This window comes from Elaeis guineensis, chromosome 6 (genome assembly GCF_000442705.2).
Source record: "Elaeis guineensis isolate ETL-2024a chromosome 6, EG11, whole genome shotgun sequence".
Classification (NCBI taxonomy): Eukaryota; Viridiplantae; Streptophyta; class Magnoliopsida; order Arecales; family Arecaceae; genus Elaeis; species Elaeis guineensis.
In genome coordinates, this window is record NC_025998.2 from 129,594,565 (window position 1) to 129,621,486 (window position 26,922).

General features: G+C 36.7%; 3 protein-coding genes across 5 annotated transcripts; 2 read left to right on the forward strand and 1 right to left on the reverse strand.

The window, feature by feature from the left end:
- The first annotated feature begins 8,893 nt into the window (after window positions 1–8,893).
- Window positions 8,894–12,030, forward strand: LOC105046556 (auxin-responsive protein IAA14). Of its 2 annotated transcripts, none has more exons than XM_010925177.4 (5): window positions 8,894–9,292; window positions 10,244–10,473; window positions 11,007–11,148; window positions 11,273–11,345; window positions 11,716–11,863. In XM_010925177.4, the coding sequence occupies exons 1-4, from the start codon at window positions 9,012–9,014 to the stop codon at window positions 11,316–11,318; spliced, it is 699 nt and encodes a 232-aa protein (XP_010923479.2). In that variant the 5' UTR covers window positions 8,894–9,011; the 3' UTR covers window positions 11,319–11,345; window positions 11,716–11,863. The 2 variants fall into 2 exon arrangements, with proteins under 2 accessions (XP_010923479.2, XP_010923478.2); XM_010925176.4 differs by having other exon boundaries at window positions 8,895–9,292; window positions 11,284–11,345; window positions 11,716–12,030.
- A 4,145-nt stretch (window positions 12,031–16,175) lies between these two features.
- LOC140858614 (uncharacterized) lies at window positions 16,176–18,713 on the forward strand. The gene is made up of 3 exons (XM_073259853.1): window positions 16,176–16,459; window positions 18,432–18,498; window positions 18,586–18,713. Exons 1-3 carry the CDS (start codon window positions 16,281–16,283, stop codon window positions 18,694–18,696), a joined length of 357 nt encoding a protein of 118 aa, XP_073115954.1. The 5' UTR covers window positions 16,176–16,280; the 3' UTR covers window positions 18,697–18,713.
- On the reverse strand, window positions 18,666–24,909 carry LOC105046555 (F-box/LRR-repeat protein 17; the record flags this gene model as incomplete). Of its 2 annotated transcripts, XM_010925174.4 has the most annotated exon segments (11): window positions 18,666–18,898; window positions 19,405–19,503; window positions 20,362–20,447; window positions 20,533–20,599; window positions 20,685–20,929; window positions 21,093–21,190; window positions 21,397–21,501; window positions 21,785–21,969; window positions 22,065–22,209; window positions 23,230–23,331; window positions 24,335–24,909. In XM_010925174.4, coding segments are annotated over 11 exon segments (1,770 nt in total), but the record flags the coding sequence as incomplete, so codon positions are not given.
- Between the last annotated feature and the right edge of the window lie 2,013 nt (window positions 24,910–26,922).

Genomic DNA, 26,922 nt, shown 5'->3' on the forward strand with positions numbered 1-26,922 from the left:
CATTACCTGCTAGAAATGGTCGGTTGGCCTGCCACCTCCCTATTTCTCGTGAGAAAAGTCTTGCATGTAGAAGATGGTGTACACGATCTTTGTATGGTCATGATGGAGTTTGAGATGACCGATCGACCAGTCGAGTCATCCTCACCATTGGATTGGTTTGAGCAACATATCATGAGAATTTGTATATTCTTATGATAATGATGTATGATATAAATATGATTTCTTTTGCCCAAAGACTGCCAATTAGGGATACAATATGATTGTTAGGTCCTTTTGCTGGTTAGTTTGCCGTCGCTTTGTTATTTAACAGTATCAAAATGGTCCCCTAAGGTTAAGGATTGTAGGAATGACCAAACCGATAATGGTCATTAATCAAGAGATTTATAATGTAATCATGGAACAACCATGATGTTATATTTTTCTATATTTATTTCTTTTAATTTTGATGATCATTGCTATAATTAGGCAAGTGGGATTATTTAATGTTTTGAGTAAATATAAACATTAATTATGTGTCTACTAACCACTCCTGGTGATGGTTTGAAAAAACATCAGTTGCTGATGTATGTATTTGATTCAGGAGACTTGAATAATCCTATTCTTGTTTCTTTGGCAACAAGAAAGTGAGATAAGTCGCTACAATGGAACGAAGGTGATGTAGTCCTATTCTTGCTTTAGTATCCACTTCCTTTGATGAAAGCATGTTCCCATCAGTTCTTGTAGCTTTAGTTCTGTAATTATGATAACTTGTATAGGTCTGCTTAGTAGCCATCTTGACTAAGTTATACTACTACTCTTTGTTACATGTTGTTTTATATTCTAAATTTTCTTCTCATCCAATTGATCTCCAAGGAGTACAGTGTTCACCAATAAAAGCTGTGTTAGGATTCCCTGTCATCATCATCAATTGCTTCCTAGCTCAGCAGTGGAGAACATGACCTGTCCACCATTTGGCTGAGCAAAGGTGAGGGAAAGGATAAATGGGACAAATCTGAGGAGGCACTAGCTAGTTTGCTTTAACACAAAGCTTCTGAGATATTTCAATTAATAATCTTTTATCTCCTATAAAACCAATGTTATGTTGGTTTCAGTATGATGCCAGAGTATCACACTTTTTTATGAGATGAAAGGAGGGGAAAGATCCAGCCACCCCCCTAAACTTTATTGAAAGGAACAATGTCAGAAGAGGTGGTTAAGTTTAATATGAAAAATTAAAAGTGAGGATTAAAAAGGGAAAATCCTAATGCAGCAAATAGTAAATGTAATTGTAAAGAAAGCAAAAGTGTCATGACAAAGCTATCTTGCAGACACATGCATAGAGGTTGGTTTAGGACAGCAATCATATCATGATCTCATGGAAATTTTAATGCATGGATATGCAAGATAGGTACTCTACATCACAATGCTTGGCTAGAACTGGATGGGTTGCATAGAAATGAGACCTTCATGAAATACTGAGCCTTTCTATCTAGCTAGCAATGCTCTACTCCATCTTTTGATTGGCCAACCATGCTGTTTCTGTCTGAAAAATAGGAGAGCAGACCTTAATTTTCTGCGGGTCCTGAGTACATGCATGAAAATAAAAGAAGTCAATGCAAAGGACCAAATCTCCAGCTCTCTTGAAAGAGATACATTGGACCTAAACATTTATTTATTTTTGTTCTATAGAGATACGGGGGGAATTGGACGCAAACACTTTGGCTCCCCACCCCTCTAATTCCACTCACTTTTCCATTGTGCTTGGGACAAAGCCACCATCCTACTCAAGACTTGCCATTCACAAAGCTCAGGCCATAGAAGCAGTGAAATGCCTCTTCCTTTCTAAAGGGTGTCATTAACTTTAGGTAGACACATGCACATCTGCTTCATTAAATTAAGCTAGCTAGGATCGGATGATCGGTAATGGGTCTAGTTCACAGCTTCCTGGCTGGAACACGGACAGAGGGGACCATTGAACATGTTGACCTCCTTGCCATTATCTCTGCCACCATTCAAATAGGGGTGGCAATCATGTCGGGCCAAATACATGATGGGTTAAAAATTTGTCAACGTGATTCTGACATGCTTATTAAATGGGACAAAAATCTAAAATGAATCTGATTATTTTATTAAGTAGGTAATCCGAGCAGATCCATAATAAATTGAATCATGTTAAACAAATTAAGCATTACCATTTTTGTATCCATCTCCTCTAGAATACTTCATTACTTCATCACATTATTCTTGATGTAGTGCAAAAGAAGATTCAGCTAATATACGGCCTTAACGCAATGATCAATATGTTCCAACTACCAACAAACAAGCTTTGAACATGGAATCAAACTGTTAAGATACACCTTATGAATTAAAAAGGGGTCACATTTAGGCTATAGTGCACAATATTTTTTAGGACATATAGCATTTCGTATTGGTCGAAGCCAAGGAGGATATGGTCCCTTGTCACCCTAAATTGATTCCAAAGAAACAAGGCCATTCTACATGAGCTTAATTACAAACCAATCTCACCAAACTTCTTAGAATAGCATGATAGATGTATCATATTAGCTTAACTATTATCAAGTTTAACCAATGAACTTGATCCAATTAAAAACCATCAAATAATACACACTTAGTCATATATGATATCTTTGGTCTAGATGGATAACAATCCATGCTTTGGGCAAACCTGAAATAATAAACCTCACATCTAGTTGTATGCATAAGTTTTGATTAAGCGTGCATGCCACAAATAGGAGCCACACCTATTTGTGCTTCTTTGGTAACCAGATTGAGACATGAAGATGATAAGAAATGAGCATTATTGGGTTCCTTGGGGAGAGGCACGTCACATCATGTCAACATGCACGTGTGCTGCCCTTCTTAGTGTGATTGGTGGGGCCTTTTTTTCTACCATGTGAAGATGTGGAAGAACCCCAGCTTGTTTGGAGGGGAAGTCCACGTCAAGGGGCCTGCCTTCTTAATTGCTCCGTTGTACAAGCTTCTGAGGATCATACTGTAGTTTGTCAATCCACCGGCAAGCAAAAGGAAGACGAAGGAGTCACAAACCAGAGACGTATGCAGAGGGAGGGGGTAGGAGAGGTAGAAGGAGGATAGAGGATTAGATAATTAATTTTTTATATTTTTTTAAAAATAATTTTATTTAAAATTTTTATTATAATATTATCAAAAAAATGATAATTTGAATAGCCATCTCTCTTTAAAGCAATCCAAATTACCTTCCATGAGACAATCTGGATTATCAAAAAAAATCTGAATTACCATCTAAAAAGCATATCAAATACAGTAATACAGATTATTAGATTAAATTGTCAGCAATCTGGATAGATTGCTAGCTATCAAATGCAATCTTTATTTTTTGTTATTTTTTTATATTGATGATATCTTTCTATTTATCTTAAAAGTATATTAATTATCCAACTAACTTTCTGGGCTATTGGATCACTTTTGAATCTTTAGAAAATTAACTAGTTTTTTGCTCTTTGTAACGAGAATTGTGGAGAAGAGTTTGCCTCTCCAATGATTGTTTCTTAATTTTTAAAAAATGATTGCATCAACTCAAATGCCAGCACATAGGCTATCAATGGATACAACAAGAATGATAGGTTTGGCTCCGAGAAGGACACGTAAGATATTCATAAATATGGTTTGATCCAGAATTATCACTTGCTGTTTTTTTTCTGATATCTTTGAATGGGCTACAACTTGGTTTTCTAAAACCTTATGGGTGTTTTCTGTCTTTGCATATGCTCTATAAAGATAGAACTGATAAACTATCTCACACATTTATGTTAAGCCTGATATACAACATTGAACCTTTTTTTTAAGGATCAATTGGCTAGTTAACAAGTTATACTATAAAAATATTTGTATAAGGCTGAATTAGTAATTTTATTGAATTGAGAAACTATATAGATATCAGGGATATGAAAGTCAATGGTGATCTACAATATAAATATATAAATCATTCTCCAATTTCCTCTATCATTCATCTCCTTTACCCACTTCTTATTGTTTTTCTGTTGTGGAATGTAATGGCAGATATTTTATCCTTACATAGCAGGTTTAGATATTGAATTATCCCCTAGAAATACATTCTTTCTTTAGATAAGCTATAGTTGACAATCTGTGCAACAAAAAAAAAAAGTACTACAAATTCATAGTAGGGAAGGTGGAATTAGTAATTCTATTGACTTGAGAAACTATATGAATATCAGGGATGTAAAAATCAAAACATGATTTACAGTATAAATTATTCTCCAATTTCCTCTATCATTCATCTCCTTGTAGTACCATTCCTTTCTCTTGTTTCATTGTCAAAGATGTAATGGCAGGCATGTTATCCTCACATAGGAGGTTTACATATCAAATTATCCTCTGAAAGTAAGTTCTTCCTTTAGATAAGCTATTTCTTCATGAGATGCTCTTTCTTATTGTTTTGAAGATCTTCTCTGAAAAATTCAAAATGTCATATGTTTGGTTACTATATTGTGCATTCATGACTTTTCAAAAACCTGAATCTTTTGTTGATGAGACCACATGTTCTTCCAAAATGCACTGAAGGGTTCGTTCCCCATTAGTTTTTTTCACCATTAAGGGGGTGAAGGAACAAGAAGCACAAATTTCACAGTTCCAATTTTCTTGCAGTACTGGGAAAATGAGGATGCTTTGTTTGGTTGTTTATTGAAGCACCAGCGATATCTATGTTTCCATTTAATTTCCCTTCCCCTCTTAGCATCCAAACAAATCCTAAATCAGTATCCAATAAATGAAACAAGATCCCACAACATTGCCTGTTCATTTGTGCATCCACATGTGCTCATAAATATCCATAACTATAACCATTAGCTTGTTCACATGCTCTTGCTATAACCTCTGATGACTTGTGCATGCGTACACAGCGACAGGTCCAATTCATGGCTTTATCAGCACAAAAAAAAATGAAAAGAACTCTTAACAAATGAGATGTTTTGATCGTATTTGTGGCATCATATTCATACAACGAAAGCATAGTCAAGATGAAAATAACATATCTTCCTGCTGGAATCAGAATACTTGAGGAGTTTTGATACTGCTCATTTGGTCTCATATCTGAAATCTTCTCCTATTAATGGAAGAATGCCCGAACAGAAAAAAAAAAAAAAAAGACTTGCCTTCGAAATGGTGGCATCCATGTTTGGCCAGAAATTAATGGACAAAGTATGGATATGGAATTAATGGTTTTTTGATTAGATGTCTTTCAGACTGATCAAACTTCCATACTTTGTTATGTCTGGAATGAAGAAAACAAAAGCGCCCCACAATTGATGGTAAATAGATAAAAAAAGGAGGAGGTAGACAGTAGCATGTTTAAGTGTAGTGGAATCAACCAACATTTATCTCTTCTTCTGAGAGATATGTCTAAATGACACAGAAAATCTGAATTGAATTAGTTTCTGTTTCAGGTAGAACTTCTGTTGCCATATAGCTTAATTACTAACCAATCTGGTATTAGATGAATCGTCCTTCGATTACTCATTATTTCTTTGAGGATATTATGAATGATCATTCTTCGTGAAACTACGTCTAGCGGTCTAGGTGAGACAAGTCTTCATTGCAGTACTTCCCTGTTAATTGTATCATGGCAGAAGATTGTAGAAGAAAGATGATGCGCAAGTTGCCAAGAATTTTACTTCCTCCTTTGAAGATTCTTATACACTACCTCCAAGCCATAAACTACAGATAGTTTTGAACTCTCACGTGGTGGACTATGCAAATTTTAACTAAGATAAGTCCTAGTCATTTCGGGCATATTCCAAATGGACATATTCCTATAAATGTCATGAAGGATCAGCGGCAATCTCATTCATCATTTAGGGCAAATGGCTTTCATTATCAAGGCGGAGCTTATGCATAGTCCATTCAAGCTTGGAACATAGTAGCAAAAACCATTCCATTTTCTTTATTGATGAAGAAGTTGTTACTATATCTCTTGCATTTTGTTTTGCTCTTACTCTGTATTTGTTTGGAGTCATGGAAAGGTGGATGGATGTGATTGGAAGAATAGATGGCTTCCATCCATCGTTTGGTTCAAAAAATTATAGAAAGGATAGATAAAAAATGAGAAATTATCCATCCACTATGGTCCACCAATTTGCATCCTCCTAAATTTGAAGGATGAAGAAACGATGGATGGAGCATTGAAGGATAAACTTTTACATTGACAAATTTATCCCTTATTAATTATTTTAATAAAACTATAATACTTCTTCACTTTTTCATTTATATTATTTATATATATTTTTATATATACTATTAATCATAGACTATTAAATTTTATTAGTCATTATTTTAATTTTAATATATAATTTTATAATTATAATTAAATAATTAGATTATCTATTTCTTTATTTATATTTACTATTTTTAATTAACTATTTGTATAATATTAATTAACTATTTAAACTAAATTATAAATTAATTAGTTATTTATATAATTGATTTATAAAATAATATATTAAATTAAATATTTATATAATTTTTTATATAATTATAGATTATAAAGATTTTAAGTTTATAGATTATTTACTTTTTTTAGTATAAATAAGTATTATAAATTGATAATAATAATATTTTTATCAAATAGTAGTTTGGTAAAAATGTTATACAAATGTCATCCATCCTTCCTCTCATTCTTCTTATACTAAATAGAGGATGAAATTATTTCCATCTATCCTTCCATATTTCACCAAATATATAAGAGGTGGATAAAAAATCTATTAATCCTTTCCTCCATCCATCCTTTCTCTTTCATCCATCCTTCTATCCATCTTTCATACCAAACAGAGGGTTAGAGCTTACATGTGCTTAAAAGATTCCTATAATGAAATTAAAAAAATTGTGAAGGCTCTCTGCTTGACCCCTAAGTTTGAACCATAATGAAGAATCCAACTATTATAGATACATGTTTGATAAGAGGGGAAAGAAGCACCCACCAACAAAAGTCAACAATTAAAATTTGGCTAATGAAAATCTAGTTGCTAGATTCCTTGTTTCGAGGTTTTAGTTATTACAGATAACCTTGTATATGATAATATGAATGAGCCTTGGTTAATGAAATAATGAACACCGACCCTAAACAAGTGGGAATTCAATATTTATTTGGTATCCACATACCATCTCTTTCAACTCCTACATCCTAAGACACAATAAAATGAACCATCTTTTCTATAAATATTCACAGCCACCAAACTAACAAATGATGCAGACATCAAAAAAAGAGATTATATTTCTTATCAAATATTACGATCAAGGGCTCATAGTTTGGCATATAATATTATCTGCTCTAGCCCGTGACCTCATAGTTGTCCTTCAAAAGATATCTCACATAGAAAAAATAATCTCTTCCTATGAGTCTTTATTTTTATCACAGTAAAAGAGGAGTCTGTATATGGATAGGAAGTATTCTTTTTCTTTTTTTTTACCATAAATTGTGTAAGACTCAGTGTGTGAGGTATTGTTCATTCTGGCCCATAGACCTCATGGTTTGTCCTTTAAAAAATATCTCACATGGAAGAAACAGTCCCTTTCTATATAAGTCTGAATTTCTTTGGCTCACAACTAATGTGAAACTAATGATTCTTTGTTTTCCAATAAAAAAATTAGGAGAAGGGGGATTAAATGTTACATCCTATAATAAAAAAAAAAGAAGAGGAATTTGATAAACTACATTCATGAAATAACTTCTTGGCATCATAAAACTCATGTAGAAGTACAAAAGTGCCCCAGGGCCAAGGAGTTTTTAACAATGCCTAAAATGGAAAGAATTCATAAAATTGGACCGATACCAACTGCTAATTAAACCATATTAAGGGAGACACAAGGCCCGCTTTGGGCGTCACATGGCCGTGACTTGTTGAGGACGCCCGTCGACATGCCAACAGCCTCACGTGGACGCTGGTCCCCCTCCCCGAATCTCCTCACATGCCCGCCATGTGGGACCTACACATCCCAACAGGACCACCAACCCTATTGCCACTCCTGCACACGCACACACAAACTGACCCGCCCTACCCATTCTGTGTCTGTGGGCCGCCGTTACGGAATCAAGATTCAACCCTGTTATAACAGCCGTTATCATACATATTACAATAAAAAAAGGAAAAAAAAAATATCCGAATATATTACTTAACATTGTCCATTATGATATAAATAAGGTTTTTTTTTTTTGATAGAAATAATGTTATGATATAGATAATTTTTAGTTTTAATAGGACTTTCCAATAAAATATAATTTTTATTTAAAATTCATTTTTATCAATCAAATTTTTCTTTAAAAATAATTATACAATCTAAAAAATATATACTTTTAATATAAATAAAATATATAATTATATATAATAATTAATTTTGTTGGTTGGTGTTCGAAAACTCATGGTTTGATGCTCCTATTTCTTAATCAGATACATCTATAGGTAGAAAAATATTATTGATCGGATGGTATCTAATATGGTTGAGCGAATGGACGGTGGTTTGGACGTTTTCAGTTGAGATTTCGTACTATAATTTGATTTTGTCTAATGCTTCTGATTATATATATATATATATATATATATATATATATATATATATATATATATAATAATTTATCAATGTTATAATTATAAAATAATAGTGTTGATGGGTTCTATTTTGATGGAATGACGCGTTATGTGGAACCGTGGAGCGAACAACTGTCCACTTTGCAGACCGTGATGTCAGCAAGCGTCACATCAACCCACCTCCCGGCAAACTCGCGGGTGATTTCCAGGTAATATTCCACACGTGTCGGGCTCACACGCAGTCGGACGGTCTGACCGAACGAATCTATTTTCACCGGGCCACAGACTAAGAAGGAAGAGAAAACGCCCAGCGCTGTTTAGTTTCCTCTTTGCCCGGGCTCATGCTAAGAAGCTTGGAAACAACAAAGAGAAGAGAAAAGAGAAGAGAAGGAGAGATTGGATCGGAGTATTTGAGGTTAAGGAGATCGTCAAAGAATGGGGAGCGGCTTGGTCGTGGAGGAGGATGGGTATGGCTTGGGGTTGGAGGAGACCGAGCTGCGCCTGGGATTGCCGGGTGGCGGAGGGAGTGAAGGGGATGTGGCGAAGAACTCCGGCAAGAGGGGTTTCTCGGAGACGATCGACTTGAAGCTGAAGCTTCATACAGTGGTTGACTCGAAGGAGGTGGAGATGGAGGTGTGGGACAAGATGAAGAGGTTGCCAAGCCAGAAGAACCTCCTTCCTTGCACCAATGACCCTGAGAAGCCCTCTGCTCCCAAGTATGTTCTCTCTCTCTCTCTCTCTCTCTCTCTCTCTCTCTCTGTTTCCTGAGAAATGATTTTCTCGAGAGCAAAAGAAGTGATCCATTTATTTTTGGCAGTTTACTTTTACCATTTGTACGTTTCCTCTCCTGGTTACTTGGATGGAATACGAACACAATTGAAATCCACAACTTTATACGATTTTCATTCCATGATTTTTATTTTTTCAGTATTTTGAAACGTGCGTAGGTTTTGTTTAATGGAGCAAGCATCAGATCTAAGCCTTCTCTCTCTCTCTCTCTCTCTCTCTACCCCTCAACACATCCCCCCACCTCTCCCCACCTCCGAAGCATTATAGTAGGTTGTCGTTAGTTGCTAATTTGATATTAGAGGATGAGAATTAGATCATTAGATTATCTCAGTTACTAGCCGCGTTTTACATGTAAATCTTTTTTCTTGGTAAACTTGAGCTTGAGTTGTAGCATAAACAAAGTCCTCATCTTTTTATATAAAAATACAAAATTCCTGGAATACTCACCCTACTAGCCTGCCCATACAGATGCAGCAACAAGAACACAATTTTTCATACAGAGTAAAGCCTAAAAATAATTTTTCATCTCTCCATATACCTAAAAAAAAAAATTCTCTGTGAGGATACAGCAACTAGAATTTTTCGCCATCGAAGAACAAAACAAAACAAAACCAGCAAACCATAAAAGTTAATAAATTAGGAGGAAGTTCATCGCTTGAGAGAATTTTTTATTCCATGCACATGAAAAAAAAAAAAAAAAAAAAAACAAGAGTGAAAGGAAGTTGGCCCTTGTCAAGAATCTAAACCTCTACTGTAGCAGATATTATTAGTACAATTAGGAGGATTTCTTTTGGCTTCTCAGAGAGAGAGAGGGAGAGAAGAAGTATTGACACCTAGTTCATCTATCAATAACAATTATCGAATTGTTTTCATTGCAGGGCACAGGTGGTGGGTTGGCCCCCAGTCCGATCATTCAGGAAGAACATCCTGGCCACCCACTCCGATAAGGGAAGCAAAGTAGAAGGGGAGAAGTCAAGCAACTCAGTGGCTCTCGTGAAGGTTAGCATGGATGGTGCCCCTTACCTTCGTAAGGTGGACCTCAAAATGTATAGAAGCTACCAAGAGCTCTCCATGGCCTTGGAGAAGATGTTTATCTCCTTTACCAGTGGTAAACTACCATATATCCTCCCTGGACCACTTTGGCATGGAGCCATAACTATAGGGTACACCTTAATGATGAAGGTGTACTTAATTTTAGCCATCCGATCGACATCAAAGAATAATATGCATGACATTACCCCACATGGGTAGCAGTCCAATAGAGTTTTGATGCAGCCACCTTGTCTGCCCCCACACCGCAATAGAATTTTGATGCATGCCAACTTAACTAAGAGTGGAGGTATTTTTGCATGCATGGGAGTACAGCTCATTAATTTGAGTTTTGGAAGATTTTTGTTTGGTTTTCTCTCCATTTCTTTTACTATAATTTATATCTCCCAAAATTGGACAGCTTAATTATATAGTTAGCTGTCCCAAAATAACAAAATTATATGTGTCTATAACATTGAATTGAGTAATTGGAGTTGAAATATTTATACAAATTAAATTACCTCTTTGTTAAATGAAAGAAGTTGCAGCTAATTTAAAAGAGAAGTACCAGTAGTAGTCCAGAGTAGTTTTGACCCCCTTGATGAATTTTAGGGAACTGTGGCTCTCAAGGAATGAGTGGAAGGGATTTCATGAATGAAAGCAAGCTAATGGATCTCTTGAATGGTTCCGAGTATGTGCCCACCTATGAAGACAAAGATGGTGACTTGATGCTTGTTGGGGATGTTCCATGGGAGTAAGTTTCTTTTGTCTTATAAACCTAATAGATTAGCACTCTCCATGCACTAATAAAATCTACAAGAAAAAAAGTAATTGTGCATGTGGAATATAAAAAGTAACTGAAATCCATCTTTGTTGAGATTAATCTCAGGATGTTTGTTGAATCATGCAAGCGCCTGCGGATAATGAAAGGATCAGAAGCCATTGGACTTGGTTAGTATCTTCATGTGCATTTGCTTCGGATTTTACTACGAGTTTCAAAAGAAAAAGACCCTTTAATGGCTCTTCAATCTTATTGTAGCAACCTTTTTTTTCTTCTTCTCTCTTTTTCTTGAGAAAGCATACAGTAGCAACTCCATTTCTCAAGCAAACAATGTCAGTCATAGCTCTATCTCTCTCTCCCTTTTTCTATTAATTTATCTTTGCTTAGAAGAACACTAGTTGCCTTTTTTCTATTTAGGAAAAAGGAATCCTACTGTCATTCATGTAGCCTGAATTAGCTTCTTCCCTTTTTCATCAGCCATCTATGAATCTGACTTCACTTTTAAACTAAAATGCTTTTACTGATCACTCTTCAACTCAGCACCGAGAGCCATGGAGAAATGCAAGAATAGAAGCTGAGGAAGCAAAACTGAACTTGATCCTGATTTATCTTGTATCATAGTCAAAATGCCGATAACAAGCGTGGACTCTGGATTGGGATGGAGCCAGTCAGCTGAGTTTGTCTGTGCTGTGTTTTCATATATACCATATAAATATATATGTCATCATTAAAGAAATGGGATGTATATTTATTTTGTTTCATGGACAAGAGGCAATATTACTTGTTTGCTCTTAAGACTTGCAGTGTCTACATTGTTTATTATGGTGTGTTTAATATATAATCTGTTTCATGTTACCATTGTATCTGAAATGTGCTTTTATTCCTTGAATTAAACTGGAATTCTTGAATGAGATTCTTTGCATGTGCTGCTCTCTCTCTTATCTTTTTCCAGTCAACAGGCAATTATTAATTCCACAGCCATCTGGAGAAGGGAGCAAGCCATGTTCCTGGTGATGGGAATCAATTTTTATATTATATGCACCATATATATATATATGTTCTTTCCTCCCCACATAATAATGTATCTATCTAGTTGATCATCCTTTTAGTGGATATGTATGTATATATGTATGCATGTGTTTTTGTGTGCATGTGTGTGTGTGTCTACATATATATATATAGAACTTGGGTTTGTCCCACCCACACTTAGCTCAATTGCAGCCAAGGTTGCTGTCGTCCTAGTCCTTAAACACTTAATATTGCAGAAATGGTGTTCTTCGGGAGTAAATATTCGTTGCAACGGTGATACCATGTCAAACTGATAACAAACTAATCAAAAGTTGGAAATCGATGGGGTAGTATAGGATATCATCACGGCAATCGATGAAATATATGGCAATCGATGAAATGCAAGCGTTCTCATTGAGTTATGATAAATTTGATGTGGTATCACTGTTACAATGAAGTTTTTCTCATCCTTCGGCTGCCAATCCTACCTCTTTTGAGTAGGATTAGAGCAATTAAGTAAATGGAACTGCAATTTATGGCCATTTAAGAGTCCAATCCAACCCCTACGGACTGTCACAATACACAGAACTTTGAACCGAATTCACTGAACATGGAATCATTTTATAATTGTAGATCCAAGTAGACGACTCAACACTTCATTAATCAATGACAAAACTATCCCTAATACAAAAGAAGTCAATAAATAGAAGTTGAACCGACAACAAGCCATTGCAGAGTTCAGTCATCCTCAATATTCAATTTAATCGGTACAGTATCACCAACACATCTCAAGAAGAAACACTTTCACCATCAGTATTTGCACATAAACTTTCAAAAATAGATCTAATGTCAACTTTTGCACATAACCATAGTCTCAATTGATACATACACTTCCACCGTACAAATTACAATCAAAGTTTGCACATGAACTTTGAGAGCCACCAAGCTATCACGAGGCTAATTAATCACTAGAATACTTTGGCCAAATCAGCAAAATGTTTCGGCAAAATAATGACAATTTCACCATGCATTGCACCACCAGTGCACTGTCTCATCAAAACTGACAGACGCTGCATCTTAGTCGTGTATTAGACTTCATAAATTACTAGAGCCATGCACTTGGTCTTTGGGTTGCAGTTGAGGCACTCCATGGAGTGGCTGCATTCTGCAACCCCTCCACATGGCATTTTCCTGTATACTCTATGGACAGGAGGAATAGGAGGAGGCAGTCTTGGGGTGCTACCTAGACCATAGAAGTATTGCTGAGGAGGAGGCATTGGTAGAGTGATTCCAGGACCCAAGTGTCATGGTGACAAGCAGGCAGTCTCAGCATGCTGCCAAGACCTGCAGCCTGCAACCAAACATTATATGGGGGGATGAATTAAAGGCACACTATGTACAATAAAAATGCTTCAACCTGACCAAATTGTATGTTATTTATACCTGAGGTGCAAGAGTATCCTTATTGGGACTCACACATGCACTTGATCCCTGGATTGGATTTCCTTGTCCTACCACTGCTAGTATCTGAAAGAAATATTTGGATTGATTAAAAATATAGTAACTACAACACTAAAAATGATTCAATACAAATGTAGGTCACTGAAAATGTTTTTTAGTCAACAAATCCGAAACATGAATGCAAATCTCACACTGCAAAAAGATCAAAGAGTGAGAGACCAATTTGCTAAGCCTAAGCATCAGCCAACCTAGTCAATAAATCCAAAACATGAGTATAAGTATTAGAGGCAATTCAATCACAAAAAAGAAAAAAAAAAAAAAAAAGGTGTATCAGAGGCAAGGAAAACAGGAAACTTGTTTTTATATTTTTTAAATCAGAGAGCTCAAATTTTACAACTGAAACTCTTCTAGCAATATACCATGCCATCTTCACTACCACTTCCATATTTAAAGCAGTCCATTCCACAACTCTTCACACTTTCAAGCTACGGAGAAATTTATGCTCAGTTAAAGTTGTGGACAGCTACAGAAAAATCTTGATCTCTCTAGCTCTTCTGGTCTCTCTCTTATCCCCTTTTTTTTTCCCACTGTAATCATTCTTTAATTTATCAAGTAAACAAGGGGGAAGTATCTAGCTTCTCCCGTTACCGTTCGCGACCACCACAATCATTGCCACTTCAACCGTCACCACCCCTATTACCTCCACGGCTCCACCCGAGCAATATTGCTACCAACGATGAAAATAATAATTTTAATTTACAAATATAATATTATTGGTAAAATAAAGATCAAATAATTTTTATTTTATATTTCTATTATAAAAATTAAAAATAATGCATTATAATTTAGAAATAAAAATTTTTATAAAATATTATATTTTCTCTATCTCCACATGCAACAAGCACTGTTACAGCTTGCTTCTAAATTAGGAGTGCAATTGAACTGAGCTTAGTCGTGTAGCTAAAATCCTAAACTTAATTCCATTCAAAATAGTCAAGCTTAAAGTTTGACTTGAAATTAGTTGAATCTCAATATCCCAATTTCAAACTCAATTCAATGACCAGAAAAAGATAAAATTCGAATTCAATTCAATTTGATTCGAATATCAAGTAAGCCATATTCGAGCTTAAATTCAAATCTTAATCTACTAATATCATATATATTAATATATATATATATTTTAAATAAAAATAATATTATTAAATATATATATAAATTCGAATAGACTCATGAGTTTTCGAATCAAACAATCTGTTATTTGATCTCGATCCAAAAAATTATTCATATTATTTGAATTTGATAATAATCGAATCGAATCAAACTTGAGACTCAGTTTGCATCCCCACTCTAAATAATGGGCTCTGTCCTCATCAATTTTGCCAATTAATTACCCTCATTTGTAACCCAAAAGAGAGGAAAAAAAAAAAGGCTCCGTGGTGGTTGTCACTTACAATTAACTTCTTACTCGGAAAACTACGGTCCTAGAGACTAAGACAATCTAATTGCACATCGAGTACTTTAATTTTATATCCGTCTCTTAGTAAACAAGGGTTCCTCTAAACGTCTCCGAGGTACAAGTGTAAAATGTAAGCCATCTCATGGTAGCCGGAGCCAATACTTTACATGAACCTGGCATTGCTCATGCCTGCTTCCCTGACATCTCTCATTAGTGAGGAGTGTGCCAGTTTGCTTTAAGTCTAAAATTTAACAGTCTGGCTGAAATTAAAATTATCGGTAGCCCACTTACAAAGCAATACATTGGTCCAGCACGAGCATACTCCTTAGTAATAGAACCATGCCCTTGCAAAGCTTAGAGAAGACCCTGTGAGTGTTTGTGACAGAATAAATATATAATCCAAAAGGAAAGCGAGGCGTATGCACCTTCTCATCCAACCACAAGGTCATACAATCATCACGCAAACCTATCGGATTACTTATGGCAACCTTGCATTTGGGAGACCATTCTAGTTGTTTAGAAGTAACATTTGTGATTACTCAAATTTATGTTTTAAGGCATCCTTGGCACAAGTCAACCCACATGATGTAGAACCCAAGGGATTCAAATTAACATGGAAGGAGAGATATAACACGGGCATATAAAATATGGTGAGAATTATAGAAACACCTTTTAAAATTTAGACGAGAAATATTTTGATCTCAAATTTTTAATTTTTCTCAATCAGATGCTATAATTTATTTTTTTATTACAATGTGGCTTAGCCATCATTTGTCCCTGAACACCGTTAACAGAATATATAAAATGACTAAAATATCCTCCATTTTATATGAGGATTACAAATCGAAGGAAATTATTTTAGATATGATTTTTGTTGAGAAGAATGTTGGATTTTTATTTTTTCTACATCTTTTATATCAAAAATAAAAATATCTTTAAAAGTGATCTATCAAGGATTATTTTACCTTTCATGATGATCAATTGCTCCTTCTGAGCTCCTTGATCAAAAACCAAGTGGCAGTATTGACAACAGGAGGTTAGGGTTTAGAGGAGGATAGAAAGGGGGTGAGGATTGAGGAGAGAGGTGGTGGTCCCCTGCAATAGAAGGATAAGGAGGAGGGCTTGGGCTTAGAGGCAGCAGTAAGGTGAGAAGTGCTATAGCTAAGACGACGGGATAGGGATGGATGGAGGAGGAGAGGATGCTAATGATTCGAGGAATAGAGATAAGGTGAGAGGTTGGGGTGAGAGAAGAGCAGCAATAGAGGGGAGGCAAGCATGGGGTCATCATCAGCATCAAAGCAAAGGGGAGGCGACCTTTCCTCTTCTTGACAGCCCCTTCGACCTTCTTGGGATTGCATGGTGAGTGGTTGTCGCCGGCTTTAGTTAGGAGTACATTGATGGTCTACATTCTTATTTGTTAGAATTCATCAAGGAAAGAGTTGCTCAACTCGAACTCCACCCAAACTACCGAAGAGGTCAGGGCATGCTTTGAACAAATTTAGAGGACATGATTGCCTGCTAGATCAAAGCTTTCAACATGATCTTCTGCATCCTCATCCCTACCAAATGTCATCCCATCGTACTCCATGATTGGATATTCCTAGGCTTTTGTGATCAAATCTTCACCAACCTCCATAATGAAACCTTCACCAGCTTGCTATCATTCACGAATCACCTCTATGCCACAATCTCCCTCACTCTAGTCATCCAACTCCTCTCCTTCACTGACATCATTGCGATCAATAGCTAAGGATAGTGATGACACAGTCGATCATGGATATGGCAAAGGAGCAAGCGGGGAGACCAACCATCTTGAAGTGCAATTGTTTCTTTTTTTTTTTTTTTTTTAACTTGAGCTTATAACTTTTATAAAGAAAGAAAAAAAATCTTGCTAAAAATAGATTAACTTACATTCTCTCCAAAACTAAAGCCGGTTAATTTAGTGGGAGGGCATTAAAAGAATAGGAAGTATGTTTTATTATCATGCAACAATCACATGATAACAATTTTCAATAGAGATGAATGATTGGACCACATTATAACCAAAAAAAACTATGATAACTAATTAAGAAAATGAAAAATTTAGGATTAAAAGTATTTGTTACCCAAACTCGAAAGGATGTATATATACTTCTTGATAAGCTGTAGCAGACACTAACTCATAAATATTATCTTACATGAGATGAGGCTCCTAAAGCCAATGTACAACTTAACACCTATATCACATTAGAATACACGTTCATGTATCCATAACCACCATGGGCAAAGGGGAAAGAATGGCGATGGACTGTCTTATAGCCACAGCTTGTTGGGTTATATGGTTGAAGAGGAATCAAAGAGTTTTCCATAGAGAAGCTACTTCTCCAGGCATGGTTGCTCAGCAGATAGATTCCTTGTTGAACAGATGGACAATCCTCTATATTGGCAAGTATGAAGGTAGTCTTAAGGTTATGCTGAGAAAGCTGGATGATAGATTCAAAAATAAAGGCAATGTTGTCTCAAACAAGGTGATTAACAATATAGAATGATATAGCTTGTATTGAGTCCCTTCCCTCAAGCCCTACAACTCTAGGAATCCTGCTCCCTTTTATTCTAATTAGCCATCACAGGTCTTTTTGATTATCCTTTGATTTCTTGAAATGATGTCTCATCATTCATGTAAGCCAAGTATCTCATTCTTGATATACTGTAAAAAATATGCTTTGAAATAAACTGCTAGATGGTAACCCTCCCATTTTATCAAAAAAATGTATTAATAACCATCTTTTTATGCCATCCTGCATCTAAGCTAGAGTCCAAACATGAACTATGTCTCCATCTTTAAACTAACTCTATCTAAAAAAACCCTGTGATTCATACTCTATTACTATTATCAAACCTGTGTTACCATACTATCCAACTCCATTGACTAGAAAAACTAACTCCACTATTCAAAATCAATATATAATCTATTTGAAGTGTAGATTATACTTCCAACATGAGATAATATTTTCTAACGATTTAATGCTTTTGCAAGAGACCTAGGAGATAAGAAAAGACCACAAGGCTTCAATCAATGGCCATTATCATGCTAATGAATTACCACCCATGGAAGGATATGCTTTGGCCAAAATCCATTTTATTTTCTAGCAGTGATTTGGATCTAGGGTTGCCATCTTTTCATCAAAATCACAGCATTCAATCCCCTAAGTTAAGAACCACGACCAGCCCATGTATTTCTATTAGGATGGGTTGTATCGTCCACACAAAAGAAAGATTCACCTTCTTTTGCACAAATCCATCAGTAAATCATGAATAACTACTTCAAAAGTCTGTAGATGGATGAATACAGGAATTTGGAGTGCTTTGAGAGCTGTGCAGGGCACAATCCAATGGTCTACATTGAGAAAGAAGATCAGGTATTCTTTTACACATATCCAATTACCTCAAATCAGAGACGAGGCTGCTGAAATATCCAATGTGACAAGTCCATCGTAAAATTGCAGGTTTCAATCACGTTAACTTTATCTTTGAAGAGGACAGTAAGATATCTAGGCTGCAATTTATTCTTCTACAAGCAGTCCCATTTCCAAAGGCAAAGCCATTATCTAGAATGATGAAAGCAGCCCAGAAGTACAGTTAATACAACAAATACTACTTTCAAGTCTACAGGCCCACAGTAAGTGAAAACATCACCAGTAAGCAACAGATTGTCTGCTCGGACGGGGTCAATCTGGATGGTATACATGAGAATCATCAGTCAATATGCACAATGCACTGGGTCCGCCGTAACCTCTTTTGTTTCCCATCATCTGATGCCTGCGGCAGGCATGCAAAAAAAATTTGTGAAATGTCATAAGGAGAATACTGCAAAAAATGTCAATAAAGAAAAGACAGAAGTAACAAGTAACATTTATGAGGTCAACTGACCGCAGCTATGAAAACACTTTGGAAGGCAAGGGCAGAAGATGAGGGTGCTTGATAAAAATACTGGGAAAGTGCCTTTTGATTTCCTAAAAGGCTGAAAACACTCAGGGGAAGCTCCATTTTGAAGCTTTTTCCCAAAACCCCTATTGGCTGATGTAAGATACTTGTTTTGGATGGAATGAAAATTTACATTTGAGTAATCAGATATTCTATATGATATGATATTATTCTATATTGTACAATGCTAATGCAATGTTCTTTATTGTCATTTGTCATACTAAAAATACTTTCTCAGTTTGGTTACCAAACAGATGTATAAGTTCCACAATACTTTAAAAATGTAGATACTAAACAGCAAGCGTTAAAAGCTCTATGAACAAAACTAAGGGTAGTCTCACCTGCTGTAGAGGGTATTGAGGGACCTGAACCCTTTTGGAGCCATCTGCTAGCCGCTTGCATGGTAAATGGTTTTCAGCTGCAGCAAACTCATTAAGAACCTACAAGAAGTTCAGCCATTAGTAGTATTCAAAAGAAATGCTAGATAATTTTTTGCCTTAATATTTCTCATGAAAGTTCCAAGTGTGATGAATATTTGCATGTGGTGGCCGTATTCAAGAAAAAGGAAACATAATCATCCTTATTTTGCCTAGAAAAGTGAGAAAAATATAAGTTCCAAGATGAAAAATGATGGCCAGAGGACATCAGTTGATAGCTCAAGACCTTGAGTTTATGAATAGAGCTTGTATAGCTGCAAGCTGCTAAAAGATGCATCAAACTCATGCTGTACAGATAACAGTAAATCCAGACAAGCTGACCTAAATTTCTTGCAGACCAAGATAATTATCTCAAGCTGTGATTATGCTATGTAGTCTGAAACCAGAAGCAGCCTCATGTTATACCAATGTATGCTGATAAAGCCCCATAGCAAATTTTAAAACTTCAAAAAATAAAAAATATTCTGTTCAACCAGCAAGACAACATGCCATTGACAAAGAAACCAACATTTTGAAAAAGCATCTAGGGTTAGTTGTCAAAATGCAAGTGCAACACCAACCATTGAACGGCCATACATGCTCTAGAGAGAACCCAGGCTTGCTAGACCAGTAGAAAATTTCCCAGTGTCTTCGCCCCCTGAACCATATTTCCTTGTACATTAGATATGCTCACATGTGTTTTCCAATATCTTTCCTCAAAAATCTATCTCCAAATGCAAGTAACTTATATCTGTTTTTGTGCACTCATCTTTAGCAATATACAAACAACATTATCTTAAATATATAAAACTAGAATCAATCTCAACCTACACATCAAGCAATCAGGTTTAAGCAGTCATGATGGTTGGCATAACTCAATACCTGGTTTCGAATTGCGCCAATTAACATATCTTGACATCCAGAAGCATGTACATTGGTCAAATTGGGGCACTGGAGCAACAACCTCTCTGGGGAAAATTTTGGAAAAAATCATATCAATAATGAGAATTTATTTTGACATCTAAACGTAAATGAGGATTGCTAGAGTCATACCTGGATGCAAATTTGTACAAGAGTTAAGATTGAGGTCATTAAGCTCTGGACAGTTTAGAAACAGGGCCTGCAATAGTTATAAGTTATTCAGAAGGGAAGTACAGGAGATCATGTAAGCATATTAGAATAGCTTCTTTTGTAGAGTCACTTACATCTAAACCAGAACAGCCCCATAAACTGAGTTTTCTCAAACGCCCATGTTTTATGATTAGTTTTTGGTAGATTGGTTGCCGCTTTGATGTAGGTGATTTCTGACACGTAATTTCTCCACTACTTTCACTACCAAGCGACCCTTTTTCTTCAGAACTTTCACATTGAGAATTCATATCACATATGCTCATTCCACAGTCAATTAGCTGAAGAAGAGGTAGTTGTGCTGTAGCAAATTGGATTCCACCTGAAAAAGACATGCAAGCAGATACCTGAGAACATGGACAAATCATAACATGCAGCCAACCCTGTCTAGATGGGACAAGGCTTAGTCAAAGCTTTTTTTCTGAATTAGCACATCTACCATAAATTAGAAAAAACATTATGGCATGAAGAGAATTGCTAATTACTTGAAGTAATGTTAGGACAGAGAGCAAGGAGGAGCCTGGATAGGGCCTGAGGGTACACATTGCATATCATTCCAATCCCACTGTCACTAATGCTTGATCTAGAAACAAACAAAAAAAGAAACTGAGAATCTACAAGATCAACAGATATTGCAAAAAGTAACAGTTCAAAGAGAATGTTTAAGGAGCTCTGTTGTAATCAGTATATAGTAGTGAAGACCAATATTGCTGTAAATCACCAAATCTGGAGCTTTTGGACAATGCAGTTTACAGTTTAAGCGTTCATAGAGTGCAGAGTGGAGCATACCCACTTAAATCAAGCAACTCTAAACTTGAATAACTTGAAACTATAGCAGCCACAGCTGCATCTGTAATTTTTGAACCAAGAACAAGTGACAGCATGCGCAAACCCCTGATAGAGAAATTTTGATTAGCAGACCTAATAAAATGAAGATTTGAAGAGTAGAAATAGTAGAGATGCTTTAGGATTGCACTAGAATTTGACAATTAGAAAATGGATTACTCAGTGTTATTCACATTTGAGCTCTAACATCTGAAAAAACCTCAATGGCTCAACATGCATATGATATAATCAAATGAGGTTAATCTTCGCACAAGTTTCTTTCAAGAACTTATACCACCAATTGGCAAATCATTACATGGTTACTCACATACATCTGAAACAAATAACATACCTTAGGTTTGCACTTGCTAATGCAAGCACAGCTTCATTACAAAGTCGAATTGATGCAATATGCATATTTCTTAGCCGTGGACATGTACGGCCCAGACTATCCATCATACTAACAAGATCTGTAGAATCATTTTCTTGTTGAGTAAAATCAAGAGAAAGCTCCTTCAGATTGGGACAACTAATGACCTATAAAGAATAAATGAGAATCAATCGATGCATGCACAGCAAATATGAAAGAATTGCTAAATTGGCATTAAGCATAAAAAGCATATGATAGTTACCGGTTTTGAAATGCAATAAAGGTCTGAAAGCCAGAGGATTGATAGGCTTGAAGAATAGAGGTTGAGAAAGCCAAGACTATTGCAACCTTCGACTTTAAGAATTGAAAGAGACCGTTTCTCAGCAACAAAACGGCTCAACTCATCCCTGCATGATGAAGCCTGTCAAGATGCTAAAATACAATGTAATTGGAAAGATCTAATACATTGCTGCTAATTTATTTACCAGTGGAAAAGAAAAACTTTAAACACAAACCTTGATTTGATATAGTTTTCAAGACAAAATGACATATTTATGACTATTTGTCATTAACATCCTTCAAGAAGGAAAGAACGAGTCTCTTGACCAAACAAGCAGTAAGCTAAAGCAACAGCATTCACAATAAACAACATCAGCAATTAGATCATTTGGGTCAATACTCTAGAAAATGCTTCAAAATTAAAGCCAATGTAGGGAGAAGACGGGCATAAAACCAAGAACATTTCCAACCAATAAGGCTCTTAGTGACATGGTTGACAAGCAAGAATAACTAAACAAAATGAAGCAAGGGAATGAATATTTTGATATCAATCAAGATAAACTGAAATCCAACCTAAACACATCTAAGGTTCCAAGACACCCATGGTTGGTAGAAAGAACATGATCTCACTGTCATACTGGATCATGTTAACAAAATTTCAATCGTTTGTATACCTTTCGAACGGGCATCCAAGGGAATGAAGAATAATAGAAATTTTTAATATACCAGGTATCATGATCTTTCACACAAGTTGGAAGCATATAAATTGAACTAACATCACATGTCAATGTACCATGACAATAAACAAACAGAAGATTCTGAAGAACATGAATTTGCTATCACAAGCCTGAGCACATTCACAACCATGGTTGATGGGACTGTTGGCAATCTGGAAATAACAAAAAAGCAAGAGGTGCTCACAAGCAAGCAAAATGTTTGGATGGTCCCAATCACTTATTTTATAAAATGCAAGAAAATGGACCTAAATCCATTTATTATTCTAGTAATAAGAGGGCACAACCACACAAAATATAGAAGGTATAGCTGTATACTTAAGACAGCAGGATATAAAGTATCATAGTCTAAGGTTAATTATAAAAAATATTAGAAACACGCAATCAGACAGAGGATTATTGTCATTCACCTACCCAGTTATCCGATTGACTGCATTGTCGCCAATACCGATCTCAAAAGCTTCTAGATTAGGGCATGAGAATGCAACACAAGCTAGCAATGTAGCATCAACATCACTGCACCAACAGCAGAAAAAATGTACTTATCAGGACATACTCATCCTAGTTTGCATCTATAGACAACTGGATACTCAAAACAGAAGGATCTCCTGTTATTTTCTAGTTTCATCAAATGCTCTTTGATATATAGGTGTATTATGGACAATGATACATGAGAAATCTGATTTTCTTTTCTCGTGGATGATATTTAAGTTGGAGGAGGATCTCACAATGATCAGCTGCTACAATGTCACTTGCTATCTCTAAAGCATTTCATTGTCCACAGTTCACATCATACAGAAACAAAAACAAAAGAGAAGCAGATGAATATAGAAATAACGAAGAAAACCTAAACTCATGCCCCCAATCATTTCTCCCCTTTTTCTGTTTCCCAACCCAGTTTTAGACCATCGAAAGAACCAAAACCAAGGAATAGTCACAAGATCAAATACAAAAACGTAAAATTTAACATGTAAATGGCTTAAAGTCCATAAAACCCACAATCATGACAAGATCTAACCATGTCCGACTTATAAACAAACTCCACAGGCAAAAGAAACAGATCAGAGGAACTCACAAAAACAGGGCCTTCATAATCTAAACACCCTCGATTACATTGATCTAAAACACATCAAAGCCCCAGATCCATCTAGAAGGAATTGGGACTTAGATGCAAAGATCAAAAATATTTCTCTAGCACGCACATTGTCGAATTTCATGGTAACAGAAGCAATAGAAAATAGGAAAACTTTGACAATTTCCTTTCCACTGCCGTTGATCTCACTTCCCAATATTAATTCCTTTACCGAAATCCGTATTAGTTGGATCCATCATCACAAGATCCAGAACAAAGGCCATCAGCATAACCCGTTCCCTGATCTGTGAGTTATAATGATTATAATACGTTTATTCAGATTAAAATCCATCTTTTTTTCATTAAAGTTTAGTTCTTTTCAGCTCTACCATCCACCCGCGAGATCCCCCGTCCTCTTTCTTCCTCGATCTAAGAAAAAGCCCTAACCTTTCCATCCTCAGCGTCAGCCTGGTCAGTCTGGCGCATTTGTGGAGCACAGATCCAACGAAACCGATCTGAGATCGAGGAGAAACCCTAAGCCTAAGCTCATCAGCGGATCGCCACACCCTCTTCACGCACCCCCTCCACCCCCTGCAGACAGCCGCTGCCCCCATCAGCTCCTTGGGCGACAGCCGCCTCAGTACCTCCGCCAGGCAAGACGCCGGCAAAACACCGCCGCCCACCTCCTCCACCTCCTCCTCCACCGCCGGCACCGCCTGCAGGGCCACCGCGGTCTCCGCCACCTCCTCCTCCATCGCCTCCGCGGCTGCTGTCGGAGACCGGTCCTCCTCAAAGGAGAGGGCGCGGCGGAGGCGGTGATCGGAGCGAGGGGGGAGGGCGTGGCCGCCGCCGGAGGGGCAGACGTGGCCCTTCTTGGGGAGGCCGCATCGGCCACAATTGTAGCTGCCCCGCTTCTTCGGCGGACCGGGCTTAGGCCCGGCGGCGGCCGCGGGGGACTGGCGGAGCATCCAGATCCCAAGGGTTAGAGCTTGTGGAGGTGGGGTAGTGGTGGAGAGAGAGAGAGGCGGGGAGTGGGGGGTGGATGCGATGAAATAGAGAAAGTGGGAGCGGGCGGGGGGCTGTCGGAAAAGGGGCGGGAGATTAGAGTTAATTTCGCGCCATTTTGCCTTTACGGGTGGAGGGAGCGTGGAGCGAGATAGGAGGCCCGAATTACCGAATGAACTTGGTCATGTGGAGGTATCTTCCAAAGGTCACCAAGCTGTATCTATGTGGGTACATTTTCTTCTCTGGAATAGTACTATGGAAATTAATTAATTCTCTCCTCTTTTGCCCTTAGAATCCTGTTGGTGCACCCACTAGATCATTTGATTGGAATGGCAAATCAGATGTTTTGTTTTTATCATATGATTATATCTTTTATGTGCTTCCCAAATAAGCGTGTCTCGCTGCCAAGTCAATTCACGGGTGGAACTTCTTGCCAAGGCAACTTTTCTTGCTTTAATTTTAGATAAATTAAGGGTGAATTGAATGGTGAACATTTGAATCGAATGATGGTTCTCAACTTTTTTTTTTTAACGTTGGATCGTTGACTGACACCAAAAATTTGAAGATGACATTAAAAAACCGGGGTTCTTGTTTTCTTCCTCCCAAGATTAGCAAGAAAAATAAATCAAAAAATAAAAAAAAAAAGTATGAAGCAATAAAAACGTATATTCCTAGCATTTAGAGTGATTAAGTACACAAATATCATCTAACTTATAATGTAACAATACGGGATCTCATTTAAAAAGATTAGTCGAAAAATATTATTTGAATTCATTAATTTTATATAAATATTAAAAAAAATTCAACAAATAATAAATATAAAATTAAATACACACCTACACGAATCCTTACATACTTTCTCTATTTAAGCCTTGATATCCTTATCAGCTAAGGATCCAAATCCATATATCCATTTATAAACACTACAATTGGTCCATGGTTAGCTCCAATAGTCTCCTAGTCCACATAGATTATCAGTTGGGTCGCTTTGATACTATTATAACAACCTAGGATCTTATTCAAAAAAACCAGCCAGCAAGTATTATTTGAATTTTTTAGTCTTATATAAATACCTAAGATTTTTTATTGAAAAATCAATGTTGGACTAAATACACACCCGCATGAGCCCTTATACATAATTATATATCCATAAAAAAATAATTTATATTAAAATATTTCTTAGATGGCTGTGGATGTTAGCTTCATCACTCACAAATTCAAAAATCATTCTAATCTAAAAGACACTCCAATGACCCTCCATCTTTAGCTTTTGTGTGTCTTAAAAAATATTTTTGGCAAGGATAATTTTACACTACAAGAATATTCTTTATTAGTGATCTTAAATTAGCTACCGTTAATAGAGATATTTATCGATAAATAATTACGATCAAAAAGAACATCATCATTAAAGAATCAAAGATCTAGTAATGACGGGCCATTTTGTTATTAGCGACGCTAAAATCGTCTCTATAACTCTTAAATTTTAAATATTTATTTATTTGATCTTAATTAGTGATTAGTGATGGCTTTAATGATGCAGCGCTCGCCGTCGCTAATACAGAATCCTAAACCCCCCATTTTCAGTCGTTTTTTTTTCCCTACACCCCCGCATGCCCCATTCTTCACCTACCTCTGATCCCCCTCTTCCGATGCCAACCTGTCGGAACCTAATCGGAGTCCCCATCCTTGCGCCCCAGTCCTCGTGCCACCATCCCCACACCACTGTCCCTACACCAAACTTGTCATCCCTGCTTCAGATCCACCATCTCCTAGGGCGAATGCACCATCCCCATGCCCTCACCTCCCCCATTCTTCCCTCGTCGCACTGTCGAAAGCCTAACCGAAGCCCCCATCTCTGCACCCCAGTCCCCATGCTGCCGTTGCTGTGCCGAATCCACCATCCCCCGTATTGGATCCGCTATCCACGCACTGGATCCACCGTCCCCGTGCATGCCCTCGCCGTTCCCTCCTCTTCTTCCCATCCCTTAGTGAGTATTAGCGACGGTGACGAAACTGTCGCCATACGTTGT